Raw genomic sequence first — 25,907 nt, 5'->3', positions numbered from 1 at the left:
GACCCCACATATATTGGATTGTGTGTATCATAACATGGTCATCACGGGGCCAAGCTGAGGGGAAGTGCAAATCATTAAATAAAATGTTGTTTCTTCACTAATTTCTTCACACAATTTAATTCATCAGTTATACATATATGATCTCCAATGCAAATTGTGTGAATGAATTTCGACGTTGCAGCTTTGACTTTGTGCTTGTAACGATTGGGATTTACTAACTGTTCTGTTTGTCCTCTACAGCACCCCCTACGGTCCGCATCGTGCACTCGGGCCACGCGTGTAACGTGGAGGAGGAGCGTCACACGGAGAGGGTGTACACCATCCGGGAGGGAGAGACCCTGGAACTCACCTGTCTGGTCACAGGACACCCACGGCCACAGGTCAGTCCACCGGCCAATCACTCTGTATAGCCAATCAGGATGCTAACTTTTCACTGCACCTGCCAATCACTCTGTACAGCCAATCAGGACACTAACTTATCACTGCACCCACCACTCTCTTTCTGAACTATGAAAACTTTGGAACCCAGTTCAGAAGATATCCAGTCCACTTTAGATACTCTTAGACTCGGTCGGTGCCGTTTAAGATTAGGGAGGATGATTTTATTTATTGATATGAGCATACAATTATTTATATTACAGCATATTGGATGACTGTCATTCATATTCCATTCACCCAGCTCAATGTAACATCGATAGGTTTAGGCTACTACATGATACTTGAATTTGCCTTATACCCATCATGAGGTTGTTAAAACCTAGCCTACAAATAAAAGTTTATAACGTAGCTGCACAGGTCGAGAGACAAATTGGAGTAATCAAGGTGCCAGAAAGTGACATATTTAATACCACCTTGCACACTCTTGCCTACATCTAGCTGATCTGGAGTGTAATTATTAGTCCAAACACCCACCACTCTCTAAAACGACAGTTTCTATTGGACAAATGTAGGTAGGTCCATCCCCTTTTCTTTTCTTCTGCTTCCGTTTAAGAAACATTTTGCAATAGAATCGGCAGAATGAATATACCCCTGATCACCCGCACACAGTTCACTTTTATAGCAGCCACATACATTATCATCACTTTGCTCATTGAATGATTCCTTCTTGCATCTCGGCGCTCTCCTCCTCTCACCTTTTCCCTTCACCTGTTGACATCAGTGCACAATACAACAGCTGTCTGTGACCAGGCGCAAAAACCTCTTCAAGCCAAACCTTCATACCATAACCGCTAATGTTAAACAGCCTACATCATTGTCACCATATTAACGTTATAGTCAACAAACTAGAACTAACGCGTTAGTAAAACCACAATCCAAATCATGTGTACAATTACGCAGTGTACAATGCAAGCATTTTAGCAGTTACACCGGTGGGCGCTGGTGGCAATAAATTAATAAAACCGAAAGTTTACCTTGACTTGGAAGAGTTACAGTGTTGGATAGCCTTAGCCAGCTAGCTAACATAAATAGCATTCCTCTCTGTTTGAGTCAGGTTGTTGGGTAGGCTAAATTAGCTACATTAGCTAAGTAAATGAAAGGTAAACTAAGAAGAAGAAAAATCTCTCTCTCTCTCGCTCTCTCTCTGCTGCTTCTCCTTAATTTTAGAAAAAATACATTTGTTCAAAACTGTTCAACTATTGTATTTTTCTCTTTGAGTCAACTACTTACCACACTTTATGCACTGCAGTGCTAGCTAGCTGTAGTTTATTCTTTCAGTACTAGATTAATTATCTGATCCTTTGATTGGATGGACCACATGTCAGTTCATACTGCAAGAGCTCTGATAGGTTGGAGGACGTCCTCCGGAAGTCCTAATAATTACTGTGTAACTGTGTGCTGTTGAGGCTACTGTAGACCATTGAAAAACAATGTGTTTTAATCAGTTATTTGGTGACGTGAATATATTTAATATAGTTTTATCTAAAAATGATAACTTTTTTAATGTTTCACTATTTTAATTTGATGAAATTCACTGCGTAAAATCGTCCTCCCCCTCCTCTGAGGAGCCTCCACTGGTATCAGCGCCACAGAGCTCTCACTCCACGTCTCCCCACTAAACCGGCTTATAAAATTAATCCCCCAATTATTGTTGCTCCGTATTGTATTGTGCACCTGCAAATTCCTAATTAAAAGCTGGCAGATCTAATGAGAAGTGTGAAGACAAAACAGCAACCACGTCTGCCAACTCAACATTGCAATGCAAGTAAATAAATAAATAAAAACAGGAAACAACATTGCTGTGTGATGTGAGTGCAGACTAAAGAGGAGAGAGAGCAGAATGAGTCATTAGCATCCTAACAAAGAGCTTTTCATCCCATGCTCTCTGTGATTTAGCTCTGTGATTCCAACCAGTTAAAGTGTTGAGGTCTTGACATCTTCAATCACATGCTTATTCCCACCCACAATGAGACATCAAGGGTTCATTCAGATGAGTGCAATGTTACAGAACGTTCAGATAGAAATATAGTATGTAGAACAGACATGATTCTCTATCATGTAAAACATGAATCATGTCAGCTCTGCAACGAGGAAGCAATACATTCAGACACAAATAAATAAATACTACGTGTCCATCAATTAAGAAGTACTACGTGAGTACTATGTGTCCAGCGCTGTATTAAATTGCTTGATTAGACTAATTTAATTTGTTTCTGGGAATGGGATCGACTGCCATTTACATTAATTCATATATAATTCCACTTTGATCTATGTATTTACGATTATTTTGTACACGTCCTGTCCTGTTGATGCAGATGCAGAGAAGGCTATTGGTTTTTATATTCCCTTTGAAAAGGTGAGGGACACTTAAATTAGTGAGACACTCGACACGCGATTCATCTTCTGCTCTCATCCATGGCGACAACTTGTTCTTTCCTCCGTCTTGACTTCCATCCTCTTAATTAAATGTTTTGAAAAAAGTGAGAGAGAGAGAGACAGGGAGAGAGAGACAGAAAGAGAGCGAGAAGGATAACAACAGAGAAGGAGAGAGAGATATGGGGGGAGAGAAAGAGAGCGATCAAAGGGCTACATGGCAGTAACAGGAGAGGCAGGATTTCCTTTGAAAGTGAGTCTTTATGAGCCCCAGTCAGATCCCATGGCAGGGGAGGAACAGGGCTGTCATTCTGGATGGAGCAGCCTGGGTCTCTGGTGGTTCTGGGGTGGGTGAAGGGGGTTGTCGGGACTCATGCTATAGAGTAGATGGGAAGAAGAGGGGGTTATTTGGGGGTAGTCTGTACTAGTGTACTAGTCCCGAGGCTGTTGGTAAAACATAAGGGGTGTCAGTCCTCATCAAGTATAGTTGTAAGTGAATAATAATGGTTGATCTTTCCATTAAAAGGAAAAAATAATCTTAGCCTCGGGGTGGCATTGTTTTTCCCCTCCTTCTTCTTCTCATCTTCCTTAAAGTTCTGCCGTTTCTTATTCTGCATGCTAATTTAACTCAACTTGTTCCTCCTCCAAGAGAGGAGCAGATCCATGGCCCTGAATACGCCACTATTCTAACCAAAGGTTATATGTAGTTTTTAGACAAGAAAGAAAAGAAATATATAGTTTTGACCAGGAGGTAGGGGAACCCTTATGTAATTGTATTTTTTAATTGCATGGGTTGGGTTGAAAGCAAAACAAAGAATTTCTGCTATCTGAAAGGAAAGTGGACAATAAAGTATTCTTCTATTCTTCTTGAAGTTAGCAGTGTTATGAAAAGCAACTTATAGTTAACTCACATACTACCTATAAGGTAACACTTTACTTGACACCTAGCATCATAACACATTATGACACGGTCATAACCATGTCATAATATGTCATAACAGTTGACATCCATTGTCATAACCTGTCAATAATTTGATCATAACACTGCCATGACACATATATTTAGACCTGTTGTGACATACAGTATATTCCATTATTTTATGGCTGGTTATGACACCTACAGTACCAGTCGAAAGTTTGGACACACCTACTCATTCAAGGGTTTTTCTTTATTTTGACTATTTTCTACATTGTAGAATAATAGTGAAGACATCAAAGCTATGAAATAACACATATGGAATATGTAGTAACCAAAAAAGTGTTAAACAAATCAAAATACATGTTATATTTGAGATTCTTCAAAGTAGCCAACTTTTGCCTTAATGGCAGCTTTGCACACTCTTGGCATTCTCTCAACCAGCTTCATGAGGAATGCTTTTCCAACAGTCTTGAAGGAGTTCCCACATATGCAGAGCACTTGTTAGCTGCTTTTCCTTCACTCTGCGTTTCAACTCATCCCAAACCATCTCAATTGGGTTGAGGTCGGGTGATTGTGGAGGCCAGGTCATCTGATGCAGCACTCCATCACTCTCCTTCTTGGTCAAATAGCCCTTACACAGCCTGGAGGTATGTTTTGGGTCATTGTCCTGTTGGAAAACAAATGATAGTCCCACTAAGCGCAAACCAAATGGGATGGCATATCGCTGCAGAATGTGGTAGCCATGTGGTTAAGTGTGCCTTGAATTCTAAATAAATCACCAACAGTGTCACCAGCAAAGCACCCCCACACCCTCACACCACCTCCTCCATGCTTCACGGTGGGAACCACACATGCGGAGATCATCTGTTCACCTACTCTTTGTCTCACAAAGACACGGCGGTTGGAAACAAAAATCTCAAATTTGGACTCATCAGATCAGTGGACAGATTTCCACCAGTTCTATGTCCATTGCTCGTGTTTCTTGGCCCAAGCAAGTCTCTTCTTATTATTAGGGTCCTTTAGTAGTTGTTTCTTTGCAGCAATTTGACCATGAAGGCCTAATTCACGCAGTCTCCTCTGAACAGTTGATGTTGAGATGTGTCTGTTACTTGAACTCTGTGAAGCATTTATTTGGGCTGCAATCTGAGGCTGGTAGCTCTAATGATCTTCTCCTCTGCTGCAGAGGTAACTCTGGGTCTTCCTTTCCTGTGGCGGTCATCATGAGAGCTAGTTTCATCAAAATGCTTGATGGTTTTTGCGACTGCACATGAATAAACATTCAAAGTTCTTTACATTTTCCGGATTGACTGACCTTCATGTCTTAAAGTAATGATGGACTGTTGTTTCTCTTTGCTTATTTGAGCTGTTCTTGCAATAATATGGACTTTGTATTTTACCAAATAGGACTATCTTCTGTATACCACCCCTACCTTGTCACAACACAACTGATTGGCTCAAACGCATTATGAAGGAAATAAATTCCACAAATTAACTTTTAACAAGGCACACCTGTTAATTGAAATGCATTCCAGGTGACTACCTCATGAAGCTGATTGAGAGAATGCCAAGAGTGTGCAAAGCTGTCATCAAGGCAAAGCGTGGCTGCTTTGAAGAATCTCAAAAATAAAATATGTTTTGATTTGTTAAACACTTTTTTGGTTACTACATGATTACATATGTGTTATTTCATAGTTTTGATGTCTTCACTATTATTCTACAATGTAGAAAATAGTAGAAAAAGAAAAACCCTTGAATGATTAGGTGTGTCCAAACGTTTTACTGGTACTGTACATAAGAGTGTCAAAACCCACAAAACATACCATTACACCATAGCCTACTTGTCAACAGTATTTCTTATGTTATATGACATTTTCTGAAATGTACCATATTTTATTATCATTACAATTGCGCACACATTGATGTCAGACAGAAACCTACCCCAATGCTCTGTTGCTGATGACTGGGATGAATGCAGGAGCAGATTTCAGGAACAGAACAAGACACCCTCTTTTTGACTGATGACTGATATAAGGGCATGTACGTGATATGCCTATCTAGCTTACATGATTCTGATGGTTATAATGCTTCTTGACAGTGTCATAAAGTGTATTTTCTTAGTCCATGTAAAGTGACACAGGATGATCATAATGCTTTTTGACAGTGTCATAAAGTGTATTTTCTACAAGTTCTTTAAAATATGATGAAAAATACATGACAGTAAATAATTCATTACAACAACAAAGGATTTAAGAAACAAACTTTCAAACAAAAGGAAACTTCTTGGCAGGAAAAAATACATTTTACTAACCTGCCATAAAGTAACACAATATATTGTATGTCACAACAGGTGTAAGTATATGGGTCATGACAGTGTTATGATTATATTATTACAGGTTATGACAGCTGTTATGACATATTATGACATGGTTACGACCGTGTCATAACATGTTATGACGCTAGGTGTCAAGTAAAGTGTTACCAAATAAAAGTATATGTGGAATTGAACCCACAACTACCACTATCCACCAAACCACTGATCCCTATGGACCTCACTTGACATTGAAGTCTAATCGTCATTGTGACATGTGTCATTGAAGGTAATCTCTATAAAGTCATGTCAACAATTCCTGCACTACTTTATTATAAGCATACACACAAAGATGACATGTCCCCATTACCAGACAGACCTTGTGTTTCTCCGTAAGTAAGAACTACCAGCTCCCTGGGTAATACCCTTACTGAGACTGAGACTTGCACGGGCCAGTTATAGCAAAAGTACCACACAAAGCGAATGGCCAACCGCGACCAAAACTGGGCCATCGTTGGCAATTTTCACCAGCGATTAATTATTTTCATGTCTATCAAGATCCAACTCTCTCTAAATTACCCACAACCCCCTCAGGCCCTCCCACTGATGGAGGCTTTGGCTCTAGTCCAACCAGGCGGAAGTTTCTCTCAGCATGCGCGCTCCGTCCCACGCCCGCCTCACCGCCAGGAAAATAAAGACGGTCTAATAATAAAACCATACACACACACACACACAGACACACACACACAGACACACACACTCACACACACACACACACACACACACAAACACACACACACACAGACAAACACACATAAACACACAGAAACACGTACACACACACTGCTAACCTCACAACAGTGACACACCTTAGCCTCCTATTATGGGATGCCTGTCAAGATTGGACCTGTTGGCAGGAAGGCAGACAGGAGCATTGCTAGGGCAGGTTCCCATTGAGGGGTCAAAGGTCATGGGAAGGACTTGTGAGACAGGGCTCTAGGGGGAAAGAGATTGCGAGATGCGGAGTGATACTGGAGGTGTTGATTAAAATCTCAGGGGAAGCCAGGTACACTGACTGACTGCCTCTCTCTTTCTCTCTCTCTCTCTCTCTCTCTCTCTCTCTCTCTCTCTCTCTCTCTCTCTCTCTCTCTCTCTCTCTCTCTCTCTCTCTCTCTCTCTCTCTCTCTCTCTCTCTCTCTCTCTCTCTCTCTCTCTCTCTCTCTCTCTCTCTCACTCGCTGCTATGATGCATCATTCCAATAGTCTTCCTTCCCCATTGTTGAAGGCTACTGTAGATACTGTTTGGATACAGGACTATTACTTTAACTCTATTTAGCTCTTCAACAGGAATTGCGTTCTGAGGAATGAATTACATGGGTACAGACTGTCAGCTAAAAGGGATGTTAGATTGGAAGATGAATAGATTAATGTTCCAGACAGCATGTTGGCTTTATTGTAAAGAGGGCACGACAGGGCTCTGGTCAAAATTACTGCACTATGTAGGGAATAGCGTGCAATTTGGGACACAGTCATGCACTTTACTGTCTATCACACATACAGAAGCTATCATTCTTACATTCACATATTCTGCACTATGTAGGGGTACAGTTATTGTGCAGAAGGACATTCTGTATCAACAACCAGAGCATCAGTTTGAATGGATCCTGTAAGGAATGCATATTATAAGGCCTTGCTTTTAGAAACAAAGCCTGGAAGTACCCAAAGTACTCGAAAGAGATGCAGTTATAAGCCTATTTATTATGAGCATCAATACATTTGGCAGCAATATACATAGCAACTATCCCACTGGAATCTAAGTTATGTTGAAAAGTTAAGTCAATGTTAAAATGTTTATCGATTGGCATTCACCATATTAAAAGTGTGTATAATGATTTGACACAATCACTTTTATAGATAGCCATATTCAAAATAAAACATTTTTGGATGGAGCCAATGTGCAATGTAATTCCCGTTATAAAGCCATCTTTCTCTGGCCTGCCTCCACTCTGTACACACACACTGTGTTTGAGGACACAGACAGACTATACACCAGCTACACTGCTGAGCAAACACGCAGGCATGCAGGCACACACACACACACCCACACACACACACACACACCCACACACACCACCCAACATCCCCCATTTTTGTTTCAATTATCAGCTGGGTCTAGTTCAGACAGGCGGGTGAGAGGGTCAGGGGGTATAAATTAGCCGGATAGAGTCATGAGCGTCTAGCAGGCTATAGCATAGGTGCTTGGGGGCCAAAGGCTATGGAAGAATATAGCTACTGTAGAGATACTGTAGTTTGGGCGCTGGAGTGGGGAGTGTGGCTATAGCTGCCCCATATTATTCTGGGATACTGTACAGTACTGTATACTCAAGGAAGGATATACAGTTGAAGTCGGAAATGTACATACACCTTAGCCAAATACATTTAAACTCAGTTTTTCACAATTAATTTAATCCTATTAAAAATGCCCTGTCTTAGGTCAGTTAGGATCACCACTTTATTTTAAGAATGTGAAATGTCAGAATAATAGTAGAGAGAATGATTTATTTCAGCTTTTATTTATTTCATCACATTCCCAGTGGGTCTGTAATTTACATAAACTCAATTAGTATTTGGTAGCATTGCCTTTAAATTGTTTAACTTGGGTCAAACGTTTCGGGTAGCCTTCCACAAGCTTCCCACAATAAGTTGGGTGAATTTTGGCCCATTCCTCCTGACAGAGCTGGTGTAACTGAGTCAGGTTTGTAGGCCTCCTTGCTCGCACACGCATTTTCAGTTCTGCCCACAAATGTTCTATAGGATTGAGGTCAGGGCTTTGTGATGGCCACTCCAATACCTTGACTTTGTTGTCCTTAAGCCATTTTGCCACAACTTTGGAAGTATGCTTGGGGTCATTGTCCATTTGGAAGAACCATTTGCGACCAAGCTTTACCTTCCTGACTGATGTCTTGAGATGTTGCTTCAATATATCCACATCAATTTCCTTCCTCATGATGCCATCTATTTTGTGAAGTGCACCAGTCCCTCCTGCAGCAAAGCATCCCCACAGCATGATGCTGCCACCCCCGTGCTTCACGGTTGGGATGTGGTTCTTCGGCTTGCAAGCACCCCCTTTTTCCTCCAAACATAACAATGGTCATTATGGCCAAACAGTTCTATTTTTGTTTCATCAGACCAGAGGACATTTCTCAGAAAAGTACAATCTTTGTCCCCATGTGTAGTTGCAAACCGTAGTCTGTCTTTTTTATGGCGGTATTGGAGCAGTGGATTCTTCCTTGCTGAGCTGCCTTTCAGGTTATGTCGATATATGACTCGTTTTACTGTGGATATAGATACTTTGTACTTTTTTCCTCCAGCATCTTCACAAGGTCCTTTGCTGTTGTTCTGGGATTGATTTGCACTTTTCGCACCAAAGACGTTAATCTCTAGGAGACAGAACGCGTCTCGTTCCTGAGCGGTATGACGGCTGCGTGGTCCCATGGTGTTTATACTTGCGTACTATTGTTTGTACAGATGAACGTGGTACCTTCAGGCGTTTGGAATTAGCTCCCAAGGATTAACCAGGCTTGTGGAGGTCTACAATTGTTTTTCTGAGGTCTTGGCTGATTTCTTTTGATTTTCCCATGATGTCAAGCAAAGAGGCACTGAGTTTGAAGGTAGGCCTTGAAATACATCCACAGGTACACCTCCAATTGACTCAAATGATGTCAATTAGCCTATCAGAAGCTTCTAAAGTCATGACATTATTTTCTGGAATTTACCAAGCTGTTTAAAGGCACAGTCAACTTAGTGTATGTATACTTCTGACCCACTGGAATTGTGATACAGTGAATTATAAGTGAAATAATCTGTCTGTAAACAATTGTTGGAAAATTACATGTGTCATGCATAAAGTAGATGTCCTAACCGACTTGCCAAAACTATAGTTTGTTAACAAGAAATGTGTGGAGTGGTTGAAAAACAAGTTTTAATGACTCCATCCTAAGTGTATGTAAACTTCCGACTTGAACTGTAGCTACTGTAGAGATACTGTAGTTTATCCAGGGGTTTGTTGTGGCCTGGAGTGGATTGTGATCCTAGCTACCCCCATTATCCCTGGGCTATGGTACAGATAGGTTTATTTGAGTCCTATGAATCCCAATGTGAGTCATCAATAACCAGAGGCTTTACAGAGAATTCTTCATTTAGGGAGACCTAAAATTGCAACATTTTACAATGCAACTGTATTGCTTAATGTTAGGACTACTGCAGGCCTGTGGAACTTTCTGTATAGTCTTTGGTATTTGTGATTCAGACATTTCACCCTTCATGAAATGTCATCACTTGGATGGTTGGATAGTTGGATCTTCGTCTCTCATTGTTCATGATTTGATACCTGTTTATTCTTTGTCTGTACATTTTGTGATTCAGACCTTTGAGTCTTTATTTTATTTGTAAAAATTGTTTAGGGGGTAGATCAGCTTTAATATTGCAGATAGATTGTAGTTTCCATCAATGTAATTGTCTTCATCATTTCCAATTCCCCAGACCTTTGAGTCTTAGTTGAAATGTACAGTATTCCCTACAGATGTTGGATCTTAATTTGAGCCAGTTTGCTACAGCAGAAAGATAATCCTGCAGCAACATAACATTTGAATTATTATATGGATTATAATTAATGGACAATTAAGTGGAAATTCTAAACTTCAGAAGCCTTTTTAAACCTCAAATACACTACAAGTTTAACATTTCCTGCATCCCAGAAAATGTTCCTGCAAAAGGGTGATCTAATTAAGATCCTACATCTGTATGTGCAAAATAAAATCGGGTGCCATGGAGTCACACTATTTATCCCGTAAGTCTGTGAAATGTACCCGTGCCTGTTTTTCTCTGGTCATCATTCTATTGTCATACTTGGCCACACTTGGCTGCACAGAGACCTCATTTGACCTCCCTCGGACCCCCTCCAGAGCTCAAAGATGGTAAGCAATTAGAAAACAGTCAAAAGTTAGGACAGAGAGCAGGGGGGACACAGCGTGACTGTGTTGTCCATCACTGGAGTTTATGTTGGATTCAGATCCAAGCAGAGGAGCAACTTTCCATACAAGCAAATGTTGATCTTTGTATCAGAATGCCAAAGACAAGACTGACTGACTGACTTACAGGGAGAATAGCATTATTATTGTAATGACTTTTGCTCAATTCTTCTTCCCTGCTTGTAAACTAAACAATTTCATGTTTTCTAATGCTCTTTCATTATGGTGGATATGTAAAGATTGAACTCCTGACCTCCCCGTCTCTGTGTGTTGTAGTCTGAAGAATGGGATTCAGAGGATGGAGCCATTTCACGCCTGTGTGACCTTTTGAACTGTATGGAAATCAAATGTATACAAGACGTAGGCCTATTTGTAATACAGTGAGGGAAAAAAGTATTTGATCCAAAGTATTTGATCCCCTGCTGATTTTGTACGTTTGCCCACTGACAAAGAAATGATCAGTCTATAATTTAAATGGTAGGCTTATTTGAACAGTGAGAGACAGAATAACAACAACAAAATCCAGAAAAACGCATGTCAAAAATGTTATAAATTGATTTGCATTTTAATGAGGGAAATAAGTATTTGACCCCCTCTCAATCAGAAAGATTTCTGGCTCCAAGGTGTCTTTTATACAGGTAACGAGCTGAGATAAGGAGCACACTCTTAAAGGGAGTGCTCCTAATCTCAGTTTGTTACCTGTATAAAAGACACCTGTCCACAGAAGCAATCAATCAAACAGATTCCAAACTCTCCACCATGGCCAAGACCAAAGAGCTCTCCAAGGATGTCAGGGACAAGATTGTAGACCTACACAAGGCTGGAATGGGCTACAAGACTATCGCCAAGCAGCTTGGTGAGAAGGTGACAACAGTTGGTGCGATTATTCGCAAATGGAAGAAACACAAAAGAACTGTCAATCTCCCTCGGCCTGGGGCTCCATGCAAGTTCTCACCTCGGGGAGTTGCAATGATCATGAGAACGTTGAGGAATCAGCCCAGAACTACACGGGAGGATCTTGTCAATGATCTCAAGGCAGCTGGGACCATAGTCACCAAGAAAACGATTGGTAACACACTACGCCGTGAAGGACTGAAATCCTGCAGCACCCGCAAGGTCCCCCTGCTCAAGAAAGCACATATACAGGCCCGTCTGAAGTTTGCCAATGAACATCTGAATGATTCAGAGGAGAATTGGGTGAAAGTGTTGTGGTAAGATGAGACCAAAATTGAGCTTTTTGGCATCAACTCAACTCGCCATGTTTGGAGGAGGAGGAATGCTGCCTATGACCCCAAGAACACCATCCCCACCGTCAATTCCAGCATGACAATGACCCAAAACACACGGCCAAGGCAACAAAGGAGTGGCTCAAGAAGAAGCACATCAAGGTCCTGGATTGGCCTAGCCAGTCTCCAGACCTTAATCCCATAGAAAATCTGTGGAGGGAGCTGAACGTTCGAGTTGCCAAACGTCAGCCTCGAAACCTTAATGACTTGGAGAAGATCTGCAAAGAGGAGTGGGACAAATTCCCTCCTGGAGTGGCCTAGCCAGTCTCCAGACCTTAATCCCATAGAAAATCTGTGGAGGGAGGGAGCTGAATGTTCGAGTTGCCAAACGTCAGCCTCGAAACCTTAATGACTTGGAGAAGATCTGCAAAGAGGAGTGGGACAAAATCCCTCCTGCAAACCTGGTGGCCAACTACTAGAAACGTCTGACCTCTGTGATTGCCAACAAGGGTTTTGCCACCAAGTACTAAGTCATGTTTTGCAGAAGGGTCAAATACTTATTTCCCTCATTAAAATGCAAATCAATTTATAACATTTTTGACATGCGTTTTTCTGGATTTTGTTGTTGTTATTCTGTCTCTCACTGTTCAAATAAATCTACCATTAAAATTATAGACTGATCATGTCTTTGTCAGTGGGCAAACGTACAAAATCAGCAGGGATCAAATACTTTTTTCCCTCACTGTATTTTGTGGCTCACAAACAAGTGATAGAGCAGACTAGAACAGTAAACAGAAAGATTCATGATTTTAGGGGTTTTGGCACTAGATTGTGGCCTGTCTAAGTCAATGCTTAACCCTTAACCCAGACACTACCCTCCGTACATTATTTGAAAGAACTACATTGGTATACGCAAACATTGAACCTCATCTTATTATAATAGCGTGTATTGCCCAACTTATCTCCTCCTCTCATATCTCCAATGTGTGTCTTAGGGCAAGAAGAGAGAAGAGCGTCAAACTGTACTCCCAGGCATAATCTTACTCTTATAGAATCCCCCGGTGGGTATACATAGCACCCACCCAGACATACAATCTCTAGCACCCAGACGAAGTACGCAAGGCAAAGACAGGAGAGTAAAATGGCTGTGGGGCTCCAGGAAAAACTTCCAAAGCCTCCCAGTCAGTCAGATAATGTGGTCTACAGCCATGTGAAACAAACAGTAGCACTTTCCCTTTGAAAACCACGGAGGCTATTTGAATATTTTTTTTTTTTACATTTTAGTCATTTAGCAGACGCTCGTATCCAGAGCGACTTACAGTTAGTGAGTGCATACATTATTTTTTTTATAACTATTTTTTAATACTGGCCCTCCGTGGGAATTGAACCCACAACCCTGGCGTTGCAAACGCCATGCTCTACCAACTGAGCTACATCCCTGCCGGCCATTTCCTCCCCTACCCTAGACGATGCTGGGCCAATTGTGCGTCGCCCCATGGGTCTCCCGGTCGAGGCCGGCTACGACAGAGCCTGGATAATAATATCCACTTCTTAGTGTCACTCGAACAATACACATTGATATTGGAGCTGTGCTGGAACTCAAAAGCTCTTTACACAAATGGCAATGGAGAGTAAATGAATGGGAGGATATAAGCTGGGAGAATATTGAATTCCACTGAGGTCTTCATAAGCTCTCTCTCTCTCTCTCTCTCTCTCTCTCTCTCTCTCTCTCTCTCTCTCTCTCTCTCTCTCTCTCTCTCTGTCTCTCTGTCTCTCTGTCTCTCTCTCTCTCTCTCTCTCTCTCTCTCTCTCTCTCTCTCTCTCTCTCTCTCTCTCTCTCTCTCTCTCTCTCTCTCTCTCTCTGTCTCTCTCTCTCTTTGTGTTTGCATGATGTAGAGGAGAGGAAAGAAGAAAGGACGGCGTCATGAGAAGTCAGAGAGAAACTTTGGCTCAATCTAATCTATGCTTATAACTTATTTAACTTCTGAGAGTTTATTTTTTTAAACTGATGCTGTCCTTAACTGGTATAATAGGGAACAAATGTACTCAGGGTTTAGTGACTTAGGCTTGGGGGCTTCACCATTGATCGCTTGCTGAGTTGAGCGTTTTTTTTGCTTCAGTGCTTCTGTATCTACTTTCAGATATACATTCTTCTTTCCAAAGCACTTTAGTTTTGACGTTAATATAACCACATTAAGTCAGTATGAAAGTCTTGTGCATAGAAGAGGTCGCCCCTGTGTGTTTGTGTGTTTGTTTGGTTGTGTGTGTGCGCTTGAGGTCGGATTTGTGAGTTATAGTTCCGTTTAATGCAACGTAGAGATTCTGGCTAGTTTATGTGATGTACAGAGACTGGGGCTAGTTAGTTGGTTCCTCCCCCACTATGAACAACTGGGCTCTTGTCAGGCTAATAATAAACTCCATGGCTCCATCTGAAAACTCTTCTCTCTGTCTCTGCTCACAAAAGGGGGGTGATAATGATACGATATGCTGCATTCTCTCTCTCTCTCTCTCTCTCTCTCTCTCTCTCTCTCTCTCTCTCTCTCTCTCTCTCTCTCTCTCTCTCTCTCTCTCTCTCTCTCTCTCTCTGTTGATGTTGAGATGTTTCTGTTACTTGAACTCTGTGAAGTATTTACAGTTGAAGTCGGAAGTTTACATACACTTAGGTTGGAGTCATTAAAACTCGTTTTTCAACCACTCCACAAATTTCTTGTTAATAAACTATAGTTTTGGCAAGTCGGTTAGGACATCTACTTTGTGCATGACACAAGTAATTTTTCCAACCATTTTTTACAGACAGATTAATTCACTTATAATTCACTGTATCACAATTCCAGTGGGTCAGAAGTTTACATACACTAAGTTGACTGTGCCTTTAAAGAGCTTGAAAAATTCCAGAAAATTATGTAATGGCTTTGAAAATTCTGATAGGCTAATTGACATCATTTGAGTATAATGAGTAAGTATAAACACCATGGGACCACGCAGCCGTCATACCGCTCAGGAAGGAGACGGGTTCTGTCTTCTAGAGATTAACGTACTTTGGTGTGAAAAGTGCAAATCAATCCCAGAACAACAGCAAAGGACCTTGTGAAGATGCTGGAGGAAACAGGTACAAAAGTATCTATATCCACAGTGAAACGAGTCCTATATCGACATAACCTGAAAGGCCGCTCAGCAAGGAAGAAGCCACTGCTCCAATACCGCCATAAAATAGCCAGACTACGGTTTGCAACTGCACATTGGGACGAAGATCGTACTTTTCTGAGAAATGTCCTCTGGTCTGATGAAACAAAAATAGAACTGTTTGGCCATCATGACCATCGTTATGTTTGGAGGAAAAAGGGGGTTGCTTGCAAGCCTAAGAACACCATCCCAACCGTGAAGCACGGGGGTGGCAGCATCATGCTGTAGGGGTGCTTTGCTGCAGGAGGGACTGGTGCACTTCACAAACTAGATGGCATCATGAGGAAGGAAAATGATGTGGATATATTGAAGCAACATCTCAAGACATCAGTCAGGAAGTTAAAGCTTGGTCGCAAATGGGTCTTCCAAATGGACAATGACCCCAAGCATACTTCCAAAGTTGTGGCAAAATGGCTTAAGGGCAACAAAGTCAAGGTATTGGAGTGGCCATCACAAAGCCCTGACCTCAATTCTATAGAAAATGTGTGGGCAGAACTGAAAACGCGTGTGCGAGCAAGGAGGCCGACAAACCTGACTCAGTTAAGCCAGGTCTGTCAGGAGGAATGGGCCAAAATTTACCCAACTTATTGTGGGAAGCTTGTGGAAGGCTTCCTGAAATGTTTGACCCAAGTTAAACAATTTAAAGGCAATGCTACCAAATACAAATTGAGGGTATGTAAACTTCTGACCTACTGGGAATGTGATGAAATAAATAAAAGCTGAAATAAATCATTCTCTCTACTATTATTCTGAAATTTCACGTTCTTAAAATATAGTGGTGATCGTAACTGACCTAAGACGGAATTTTTACTAGGATGAAATGTCAGGATTTGTGAAAAACTGAGTTTAGAACTTCCGACTTCAACTGTACATCTGTCTATATTTGGTCCCACAGTTGACAGTGCATGTCGGAGCAAAAACCATGCCATAAGGTCGAAGGAATTGTCCGTAGAGCTCTGAGACGGGATTGTGTTGAGGCTCTTATCTGGGGAAGGGTACCAAAAACATTCTGCAGCATTGAAGGTCCCCAAGAGCACAGTGGCATCCATCATTCTTAAATGGAAGAATTTTGGAGTCACCAAGACTCTTCCTAGAGCTGGCAGCCTGGCCAAACTGAGCAATCGAGGGAGAAGGGCATTGGTCAGGGAGGTGACCAAGAACCCGATGTTCATTCTGACAGCGCTCTAGAGTTCGTCTGTGGAGATGGGAGGACCTTCCAGAAGGACAACCATCTCTGCAGCACTCCACCAATCAGGCCTTTATGGTAGAGTGGCCAGACGGAAGCCTCACCTCAGTAAAAGGCACATGACAGCCCGCTTGGAGTTTGCCAAAAGGCACTTCAAGGACTCTTAGACCATGAGAAACAAGATTGAAATCCATGGCCTGAATGCCAAGCGTTACGTCTGGAGGAAACCTGGCACCATCCCTATGGTGAAGCATGGTGGTGGCAGCATCATTCTGTGGGGATGTTTTTCAGTGGCAAGGACTGGGAGACTAGTCAGGATCGAGGGAAAGATTAACTGATTAAAGTACAGAGAGATCCTTGATGAAAACCTGCTCCAGAGCGCTCAGGACCTGTTGGAAGGTAAACCGCCAAGACAATGCAGGAGTGGCTTCGGGACAAGTCTCTGAATGTCCTTGAGTGGCCCAGCCAGAGCTCAGAATTCAACCCAATCGAATATCTCTAGAGAGACCTGAAAATAGCTGTGCAGCGACGCTCCACATCAAACCTGACAGAGCTTGAGAGGATCTGCAAAGAAGAATGGGAGAAACTCCCCAAATACAGGTGTGCCAAGTTTGTAGCGTCATACCTGTGATGAGAGGATTTTGATGGAGACAGGCGCAGGAGGGTAAATCACAGAATAACAGGATTTATTCTGAAGCACAGGTTTATGCAGAAATGCGTAAAAACACACACAAAACAGGCATACTGGAACCAACAAGGCACACAGGGAAAATAACCCAGCAATACAAAATACACGGAGCTCCACCGAGCTTCTCTCTCCTCCGCAATAAACAATTACACTCAAAGACAAGGGGGCAGAGGGAACACTTGTACAGGTACTGATGAGGGGATATGAACCAGGTGTGTGTAATAAACAAGACAAAACAAATGTAATGATGAGATGAGGAGCGGCAGTGGCTAGAAGGCCGGTGACGACGAACGCCGAAGCCTGCCCGAACAAAGAGAAGAGGCAGCTTCGGAGGAAGTTGTCCAACGCGGCTCCTCCTTCACTCCAGGCCACGTTGGCCCACTCCAGGGCTTTCCCCGAGAGGCAGGAGACGAGAGCGGACACCTTCTTCCGCTCCGATGGAGCTGGGCTGATGGTCGAGAAGTATAAATCCATTTGTAGGAGGAATCCCTGGCAGAGGGCAGCTGTCCTGTCAAAATGCCGTGGTCGAGATATATGAATCCCTCTGGGTGCTGGGGTGTGGGTGGCTGGATCCGGTCACTCAGCTGGTCCCGAAAGATCGGGTCCTCTCCTCTCCAGGCATTGGATGACCTGGAGAACCCGATCCATCGCTTCTCCCAAGCTGGTTAGCATAGTCGAATGCTCCCGGACCCGTGCCACGAATCCAGGCAGGTGCTCCTTTCCTGCTGACTCCATGTTTGGGTGTTTGATTCTGTGATGAGGTGATTTTGAAGGAGTCAGGCGCAGGAGGGTGAATCACAGAATAACAGTACTGGAAAAGGCACACAGGGAATATTCCTGGCGATACAAAATACACGGAGCTCCACCGAGCTTCTCTCTCCTCCACAATAAACAATCACACACAAAGACAAATGGGTTTGGGATGAGTTGGATCGCAGAGTGATTCTACTTTGAAAAATCTCAAATATAAAATATATTTTGATTCGTTTAACACTTTTCTGGTTACTACATGATTCCATATGTGTTATTTCATAGTTATGATGTCTTCACTATTATTCTACAATGTAGAAAATAGTACAAATAAAGAAAAACCCTTGAATGAGTAGGTTTGTCCAAACTTTTGACTGTTACTGTATATAATAACTGAAAGCCCTTTGACTACAGCCATATCCCAGGGTGGAAGTTGAACATATGTCACGACTTCCTCCGAAGCTGCCTCCTCTCCTTGTTCGTGCTGGCTTCGGCATTGGTGGATGTTTAAATGTATGTGTATGTATGTATATGTGTATATGTGTATATGTGAAAGTATTCACCCCCTTGGCATTTTTCCTATTTTGTTGCCTTACAACCTGGAATTAAAATGGATTTTTGGGGGGGTTGTATCATTTGATTTACACAACATGCCTACCACTTTGAAGATCCAAATATTTTTTCTTGTGAAACAAACAAGAAATAAGACAAAAAAACTGAAAACTTAAACGTGCATAACTATTCAGGTCTGGGCTTTGACTAGGCCATTCCAAGACATTTAAATGTTTCCCCTTAAACAACTCGAGTGCTATCCATTATTTCTTAAATTCTGACCAGTTTCCCAGTCCCTGCCGATGAAAAACATCCCCACAGCATGATGCTGCCACCACCATGTTTCACTGGTGTTCTCTGGGTGATGAGAGGTGTTGGGTTTGCGCCAGACATAGCGTTTTCCTTGATGGACAAAAAGCTAAACTTTAGTCTCATCTGACCAGAGTACCTTCTTCCATATGTGTGGGGAGTCTCCCACATGCCTTTTGGTGAACACCAAACGTGTTTGCTTTTTTTCTGGCCACTCTTCCGTAATCCCCAGCTCTGTGGAGTGTACGGCTTAAAGTGGTCCTATGGACAGATACTCAAATTTCCGCTGTGGAGCTTTGCAGCTCCTTCAGGGTTATCTTTGGTCTCTTTGTCGCCTCTCTGATTAATGCCCTCCTTACCTGGTCCGTGAGTTTTGGTGGGCGGCCCTCTGTTGGCAGATTTGTTGTGGTGCCATATTCTTTCAATTTTTTTATAATGGATTTAATGGTGCTCCGTGGGATGTTCAAAGTTTCTGATATTTTTTTATAACCCAACCCTGATCTGTACTTCTCCACAACTTTGTCCCTGACCTGTTTGGAGAGCTCCTTGGTCTTCATGGTGCCACTTGCTTGGTGGTGCCCCTTGCTTAGTGGTGTTGCAGACTCTGGGGCCTTTCAGAACAGGTGTATATATACTGAGATCATGTGACAGATCATGTGACACTTAGATTGCACACAGGTGGACTTTATTTAACTAATTATGTGACTTCTGAAGGTAATTGGTTGCACCAGATCTCATTTAGGAGCTTCATAGCAAAGGAGGTGAATACATGTGCACGCACCACTTTTCCGTTATTTAGTTTTTAGATTTGTTTTAAACAAGTTATTTTTTTAATTTGACTTCACCAATTTGGACTATTTCGTGTATGTCCATTACATGATATCCAAATACATATCCATTTAAATTACAGTTTGTAATGCAACAAAATAGGAAAAACGGCAAGGGGAATGAATACTTTTGCTAGGCACTGTATATATATTTGTGAGAAAAAAAACATATGGGGGATTGGAAGTGATGCAGACAATTACATTGATGGAAGTTACAATCTATCTGCAATATTAAAGCTGATCTACCCCCCAAAAAACAAAAACAAACAAAAAAGACCCACGTTCAATACAACATAACAGCTATTTCTCTGATACCACCCAATCCCAAGCCTTGTGTGATAATATCCAATGCTTTCTCCATCAAATGGGATGCTATCAGTCTCCAATGCGATGCTATCACTAGCAAATGCACTGCTGCTCCCCTTCTGCTCACTCAGACAGCAGTGTGGTCCTCTGTAGCTCAATTGGTAGAGCATGGCGCTTGTAACGCCAGGGTTGTGGGTTCGATCCCCGGGACCACCCATACGTAAAAATGTATGCACACATGACTGTAAGTCGCTTTGGATAAAAGCGTCTGCTAAATGGCGTATTATATTATTAGATAAGTGTTGGCTTTGTAGGCAAAGCAAGGCCTGTGTGTGTGTGTGTGTGTGTGTGTGTGTGTGTGTGTGTGTGTGTGTGTGTGTGTGTGTGTGTGTGTGTGTGTGTGTGTGTGTGTGTGTGTGTGTGTGTGTGTGTGTGTGTGTGTGTGCATGGGCATGTGTTTACGTGCATACATTCTTGTACATGTACGTGTGTGTGTGTGTATGTTGTAACTTAGCAAAGCCAGTCTATCTGTAGTGTGATGTAGCAGTAGTTTAGGAAGATACAGTAGATTCATTAACCACCGTGTTCAGTGGTTCTGTCTCTGTCAGCCTCGGGCATGGCCCTGCACCACCTGTCAGGGCTTTAATGAGGACAGGAGAGAGAGAGAGAGAGAGAGAGAGAGAGAATGGTAAGAGTCAGACACAATATATTGGGTGATAAGGTGTGGTTGTAATAAGAAGATGAAATTGGTAGGGCTGATGGAGGTTAACAATGCCCAGTAACATGATAAAGACCAGGATGGGTTCCAAACGTTGTATCTCTAGCTAGCTAGAAGATTTAAACAATTTCAGCAAACAGTGAGCAGACATTCGCTTTCTTTTCGTTGCTATTTCTTTATCTTTTCTTTATATCCAGTACTTGTGCCACAACTACTCTTTTAATAACCATGGAAGACATTGATCAGTGGCCTATGTACCTTAAAGAAGCCAAGGGCTTTATGTCAAGTAAGTAATCTAACTAACCATGTGTTCTACCCAGATCCGATGGACCAAGACAGCAGGCAGCGTGTCGGACCGCTTCCAGGACTCCAGCGTGTTTAACGAGACGCTGCACATCTCCAAGATCCAGAGACACCAGGGAGGACGCTACTACTGCAAGGCTGAGAACGGCTTGGGCTCCCCAGCCATCAAGTCCATACGGGTCGACGTCTACTGTAAGTACTGTACATTACCTTCAGACACAGTGGTTGGGTCAACATTGTTTTCTCGTTATTTCAATGTACTTTCTCAACATAATAACATTGCATCAAATTCAACGTGGCTAGTTAGTATACTGTTCTTGTTTCATTTTATGTAACTTTTTGGGCGACCTGACCAAATACACATAGAAATATGTCTTATAGATCTGTCATTCTCATTAAAGAGAAGATCTGTACAGTAGACAACAGTATAAACAACCCAATCCAGTAGCTTCCACCCTAGCCAACCTAGCCATTAAACAATAATGAGGTCTGATTGGAGTTGTATGGGGCACCTACTTCAGCTGCAACTCACAAGTCCTCAGACGTGCGCTTAAATGGAGGACGGTTGGTCTCATCTGAACCCTAGACAAGCAAACATTGTATGGCTCCCAGCCAGAACCTCCCCAGATCCACCACTCTGTGACACAAGCATATAAAACCAGCACTTTCCCTTCCGTAACATCATCGCCAGTGATTAACCTTTTGGCCTGTGTTCTCCTCTTCTCAAACTCTCTCTGTGGCAGAACACAGAGCAGTCTGCAGTGCTGTCTCTGTCTCTCCTCTCCACCTCTCGTCGGCCTCTGCCTCTTTCTCGTCCTCTGCTTTTGCCTCTCCTCTCTTCTCTTCTCCTTGGTCAGGTAGGGGTTACCAAAGTAAGAGGAACCGCTTTCGTCTGACATCTAAAGCCTCTGCTCCATCTGCCTGTGACTCCTGTCGATCTGTCACGACGCGTGGCTGGTTGTTAGCCTCACCGCTGCCGAGGCTCTTTCTCTGCTTGCTCTCTCTCTCTCTCCTTCTGGTCCCTGGGTGTCTGTGTGGCTCTCAGCCCTTGTACCTGTTTATCAGTACTGACTTGAGCAGGGGCTGTGGAATGGTGGGTGTTTAGAAAGCTTGGAACTTGGAAGAAGAGGCTTTCTCTCTCTCCTTGTCTCCTTTCCTTCCTCTGCACTGGACTGCCATATTGGCTTTGTGGTGGATGTCTACTGGACATTTGCTTTCTCCTGTCCAGTTCTTCCACACTGTTAACTGTAAACTATTGAGACATACAACAGACCCTGGATGGACAGTGACTAACATCCCAGTGTCACTGTTTTAGCTTGATAACAGTATGAGTAATAAAGTTGACCAGCGCCTCTCTGGGTTGCCATGGCTAAGGCTGTGGCGTTCATGAGATTTTGTCAGCAGGTTATTGTCATGCAAAAGACTGCTGGTGTCACGGTAATTGACCGATTTTTAACATAAGCATGTTTATCATCTCCAGGCTCCACTCATACAAGCAGCATACAAGGTCCTAAACGATATTATAACCGCGATCGATAATAGACAGTACTGTGCAGCCGTCTTCATCGACCTGGCCAAGGCTTTCGACTCTGTCAACCACCGCATTCTTATTGGCAGACTAAATAGCATTGGTTTCTCAGATGACTGCCTCGCCTGGTTCACCAACTACTTCTCAGATAGAGTTCAATGTGTCAAATCGGAGGGCCTGTTGTCTGGACCTATGGCAGTCTCTATGGGGGTGCCACAGGGTTCAATTCTTGGGCCGACTCTTTTCTCTGTGTATATCAATGATGTCGCTCTTGCTGCTGGTGACTCTCAGATCCACCTCTATGCAGACGACACCATTTTGTATACATCTGGCCCTTCATTGGACACTGTGTTAACAAACCTCCAAACGAGCTTCAATGCCATACAACACTCCTTCAGTAGCCTCCAACTGCTCTGAAACACTAGTAAAACTAAATGCATGCTCTTCAATCGAACGCTGCTGGCACCCGCCCACCCGACTAGAATCTCTACTCTCGACGGGTCTGACCTAGAGTATGTGGACAACTACAAATACCTAGGTGTCTGGTTAGACTGTAAACTCTCCTTCCAGACTCACATTAAGAATCTCCAATCCAAAGTTAAATCTAGAATCGGCTTCCTATTTCGCAACAAAGCCTCCTTCACTCATGCTGCCAAACATGCCCTCGTAAAACTGACTATCCTACCGATCCTTGACTTCGGCGATGTCATTTACAAAATAGCCTCCAACACTCTACTCAGCAAATTGGATGTAGTCTATCACAGTGCCATCCGTTTTGTCACCAATGCCCCATATACTACCCACCACTGTGACCTGTACGCTCTTGTTGGCTGGTCCTCACTACATATTCGTCGCCAAACTCACTGGCTCCAGGCCATCTATAAATCACTGCTAGGCAAATCCCCGCCTTATCTTAGCTCATTGGTCACCATAGCAACACCCACCCGTAGTATGCACTCCAGCAGGTATATCTCACTGGTCATCCCCAAAGCCAACACCTCCTTTGGCCGCCATTCCTTCCAGTTCTCTGCTGCCAATGACTGGAACGAATTGTAAACATCTCTGAAGCATCTGTTGTCAGAGCACCTTACCGATCACTGCACCTGTACACAGCCCATCTGAAATTAGCCCACCCAACTACTTCATCCCCATATTGTTATTTATTTTGCTAATTTTCACCCCATTATCTCTATTTGCACATCATCTCTTGCACATCTATCACTCCAGTGTTAATACTAATTGTAATTATTTTGCACTATAGCCTATTTATTGCCTTACCTCCATAACTTGCTACATTTGCACACACTGTATATATATTTTCTGTTGTATTTTTGACTTTATGTTTTATTTTACCCCATATGTAACTCTGTGTTGTTATTTTTATCGCACTGCTTTGCTTTATCTTGGCCAGGTCGCAGTTGTAAATGAGAACTTGTTTTCAACTGGCTTACCTGGTTAAATAAGCCTCTGATGTGCGCCTTTGGAACGTCAATCAATTGAATATACACCATCACAATAAATACATTATTTATGTTAGTCAGGTCTAAAGTAACATTATGATTTGAAGAAAATGTATTTCAGAAGAACAGAATATGAGTTGGCCTACTGTATGTTATCCTACTATGCGCCATGCCATAGGCTGTAGGCTTGTTCATTTAGCTGACAAGATACAGTGAGGGGGAAAAGTATTTGATCCCCTGCTGATTTTGTACGTTTGCCCACTGACAAAGAAATGATCAGTCTATCATTTTAATGGTAGGTTTATTTGAACAGTGAGAGACAGAATAACAACAACAAAAATCCAGAAAAACGCATGTCAAAAATGTTATGAATTGATTTGCATTTTAATGAGGGAAATAAGTATTTGACCCACTCTCAATCAGAAAGATTTCTGGCTCCCAGGTGTTTTTTATACAGTTAACGAGCTGAGATTAGGAGCACACTCTTAAAGGGAGTGCTCCTAATCTCAGCTTGTTACCTGTATAAAAGACACCTGTCCACAGAAGCAATCAATCAATCAGATTCCAAACTCTCCACCATGGCCAAGACCAAAGAGCTCTCCAAGGAAGTCAGGGACAAGATTGTAGACCTACACAAGGCTGGAATGGGCTACAAGACCATCGCCAAGCAGCTTGGTGAGAAGGTGACAACAGTTGGTGTGATTATTCGCAAATGGAAGAAACACAAAAGAACTGTCAATCTCCCTCGGCCTGGGGCTCCATGCAAGATCTCACCTCGTGGAGTTGCAATGATCATGAGAATGGTGAGGAATCAGCCCGGAACTACACGGGAGGATCTTGTCAATGATCTCAAGGCAGCTGGGACCATAGTCACCAAGAAAACAATTGGTAACACACTACGCCGTGAAGGACTGAAATCCTGCAGCGCCCGCAAGGTCCCCCTGCTCAAGAAAGCACATATACAGCCCCGTCTGAAGTTTGCCAATGAACATCTGAATGATTCAGAGGAGAACTGGGTGAAAGTGTTGTGGTCAGATGAGAACAAAATCGAGCTCTTTGGCATCAACTCAACTCGCCGTGTTTGGAGGAGGAGGAATGCTGCCTATGACCCCAAGAACACCATCCCCACCGTCAAACATGGAGGTGGAAACATTATGCTTTGGGGGTGTTTTTCTGCTAAGGGGACAGGACAACTTCACCGCATCAAAGGGACGATGGACGGGGCCATGTACCGTCAAATCTTGGGTGAGAACCTCCTTCCCTCAGCCAGGGCATTGAAAATGGGTCGTGGATGGGTATTCCAGCATGACAATGACCCAAAACACACGGCCAAGGCAACAAAGGAGTTGCTCAAGAAGAAGCACATTAAGGTCCTGGAGTGGCCTAGCCAGTCTCCAGACCTTAATCCCATAGAAATCTGTGGAGGGAGCAGAAGGTTCGGGTTGCCAAACGTCAGCCTCGAAACCTTAATGACTTGGAGAAGATCTGCAAAGAGGAGTGGGACAAAATCCCTCCTGAGATGTGTGCAAACCTGGTGGCCAACTACAACAAATGTCCCTCATTCAAATGCAAATCAATTCATACCATTTTTGACATGCGTTTTTCTGGATTTTTTTGTTGTTATTCTGTCTCTCACTGTTCAAATAAACCTACCATTAAAATTATAGACTGATCATGTCTTTGTCAGTGGGCAAACGTACAAAATCAGCAGGGGATCAAATACTTTTTTCCCTCACTGTATGCTTATAAATCCTGTGCCATTATTTTATATTATATGATTTTATAGTAAGAAGAATGTAATTGA

At 42.7% G+C, this 25,907-nt stretch overlaps 1 protein-coding gene across 5 annotated transcripts in view; it reads left to right on the top strand.

The window, feature by feature from the left end:
* Nucleotides 1–25,907, top strand: part of LOC121552926 (MAM domain-containing glycosylphosphatidylinositol anchor protein 2-like) — a 408,550-nt gene that overhangs the window by 130,173 nt on the left and 252,470 nt on the right. For all 5 annotated transcript variants that reach the window (XM_045211335.1, XM_045211339.1, XM_045211337.1 and 2 more), the window contains exons 2-3: nucleotides 241–380; nucleotides 21,133–21,307. In XM_045211335.1, coding sequence (XP_045067270.1) covers nucleotides 241–380; nucleotides 21,133–21,307 — 315 coding nt within the window. The remainder of the gene's footprint in view (nucleotides 1–240; nucleotides 381–21,132; nucleotides 21,308–25,907) is intronic.

The sequence above is a fragment of the Coregonus clupeaformis genome, chromosome 36 (genome assembly GCF_020615455.1).
Source record: "Coregonus clupeaformis isolate EN_2021a chromosome 36, ASM2061545v1, whole genome shotgun sequence".
NCBI lineage: Eukaryota > Metazoa > Chordata > Actinopteri > Salmoniformes > Salmonidae > Coregonus > Coregonus clupeaformis.
The sequence above is the reverse complement of the archived record's forward strand: the minus strand, read 5'-3'. Positions and strand labels throughout refer to the sequence as shown.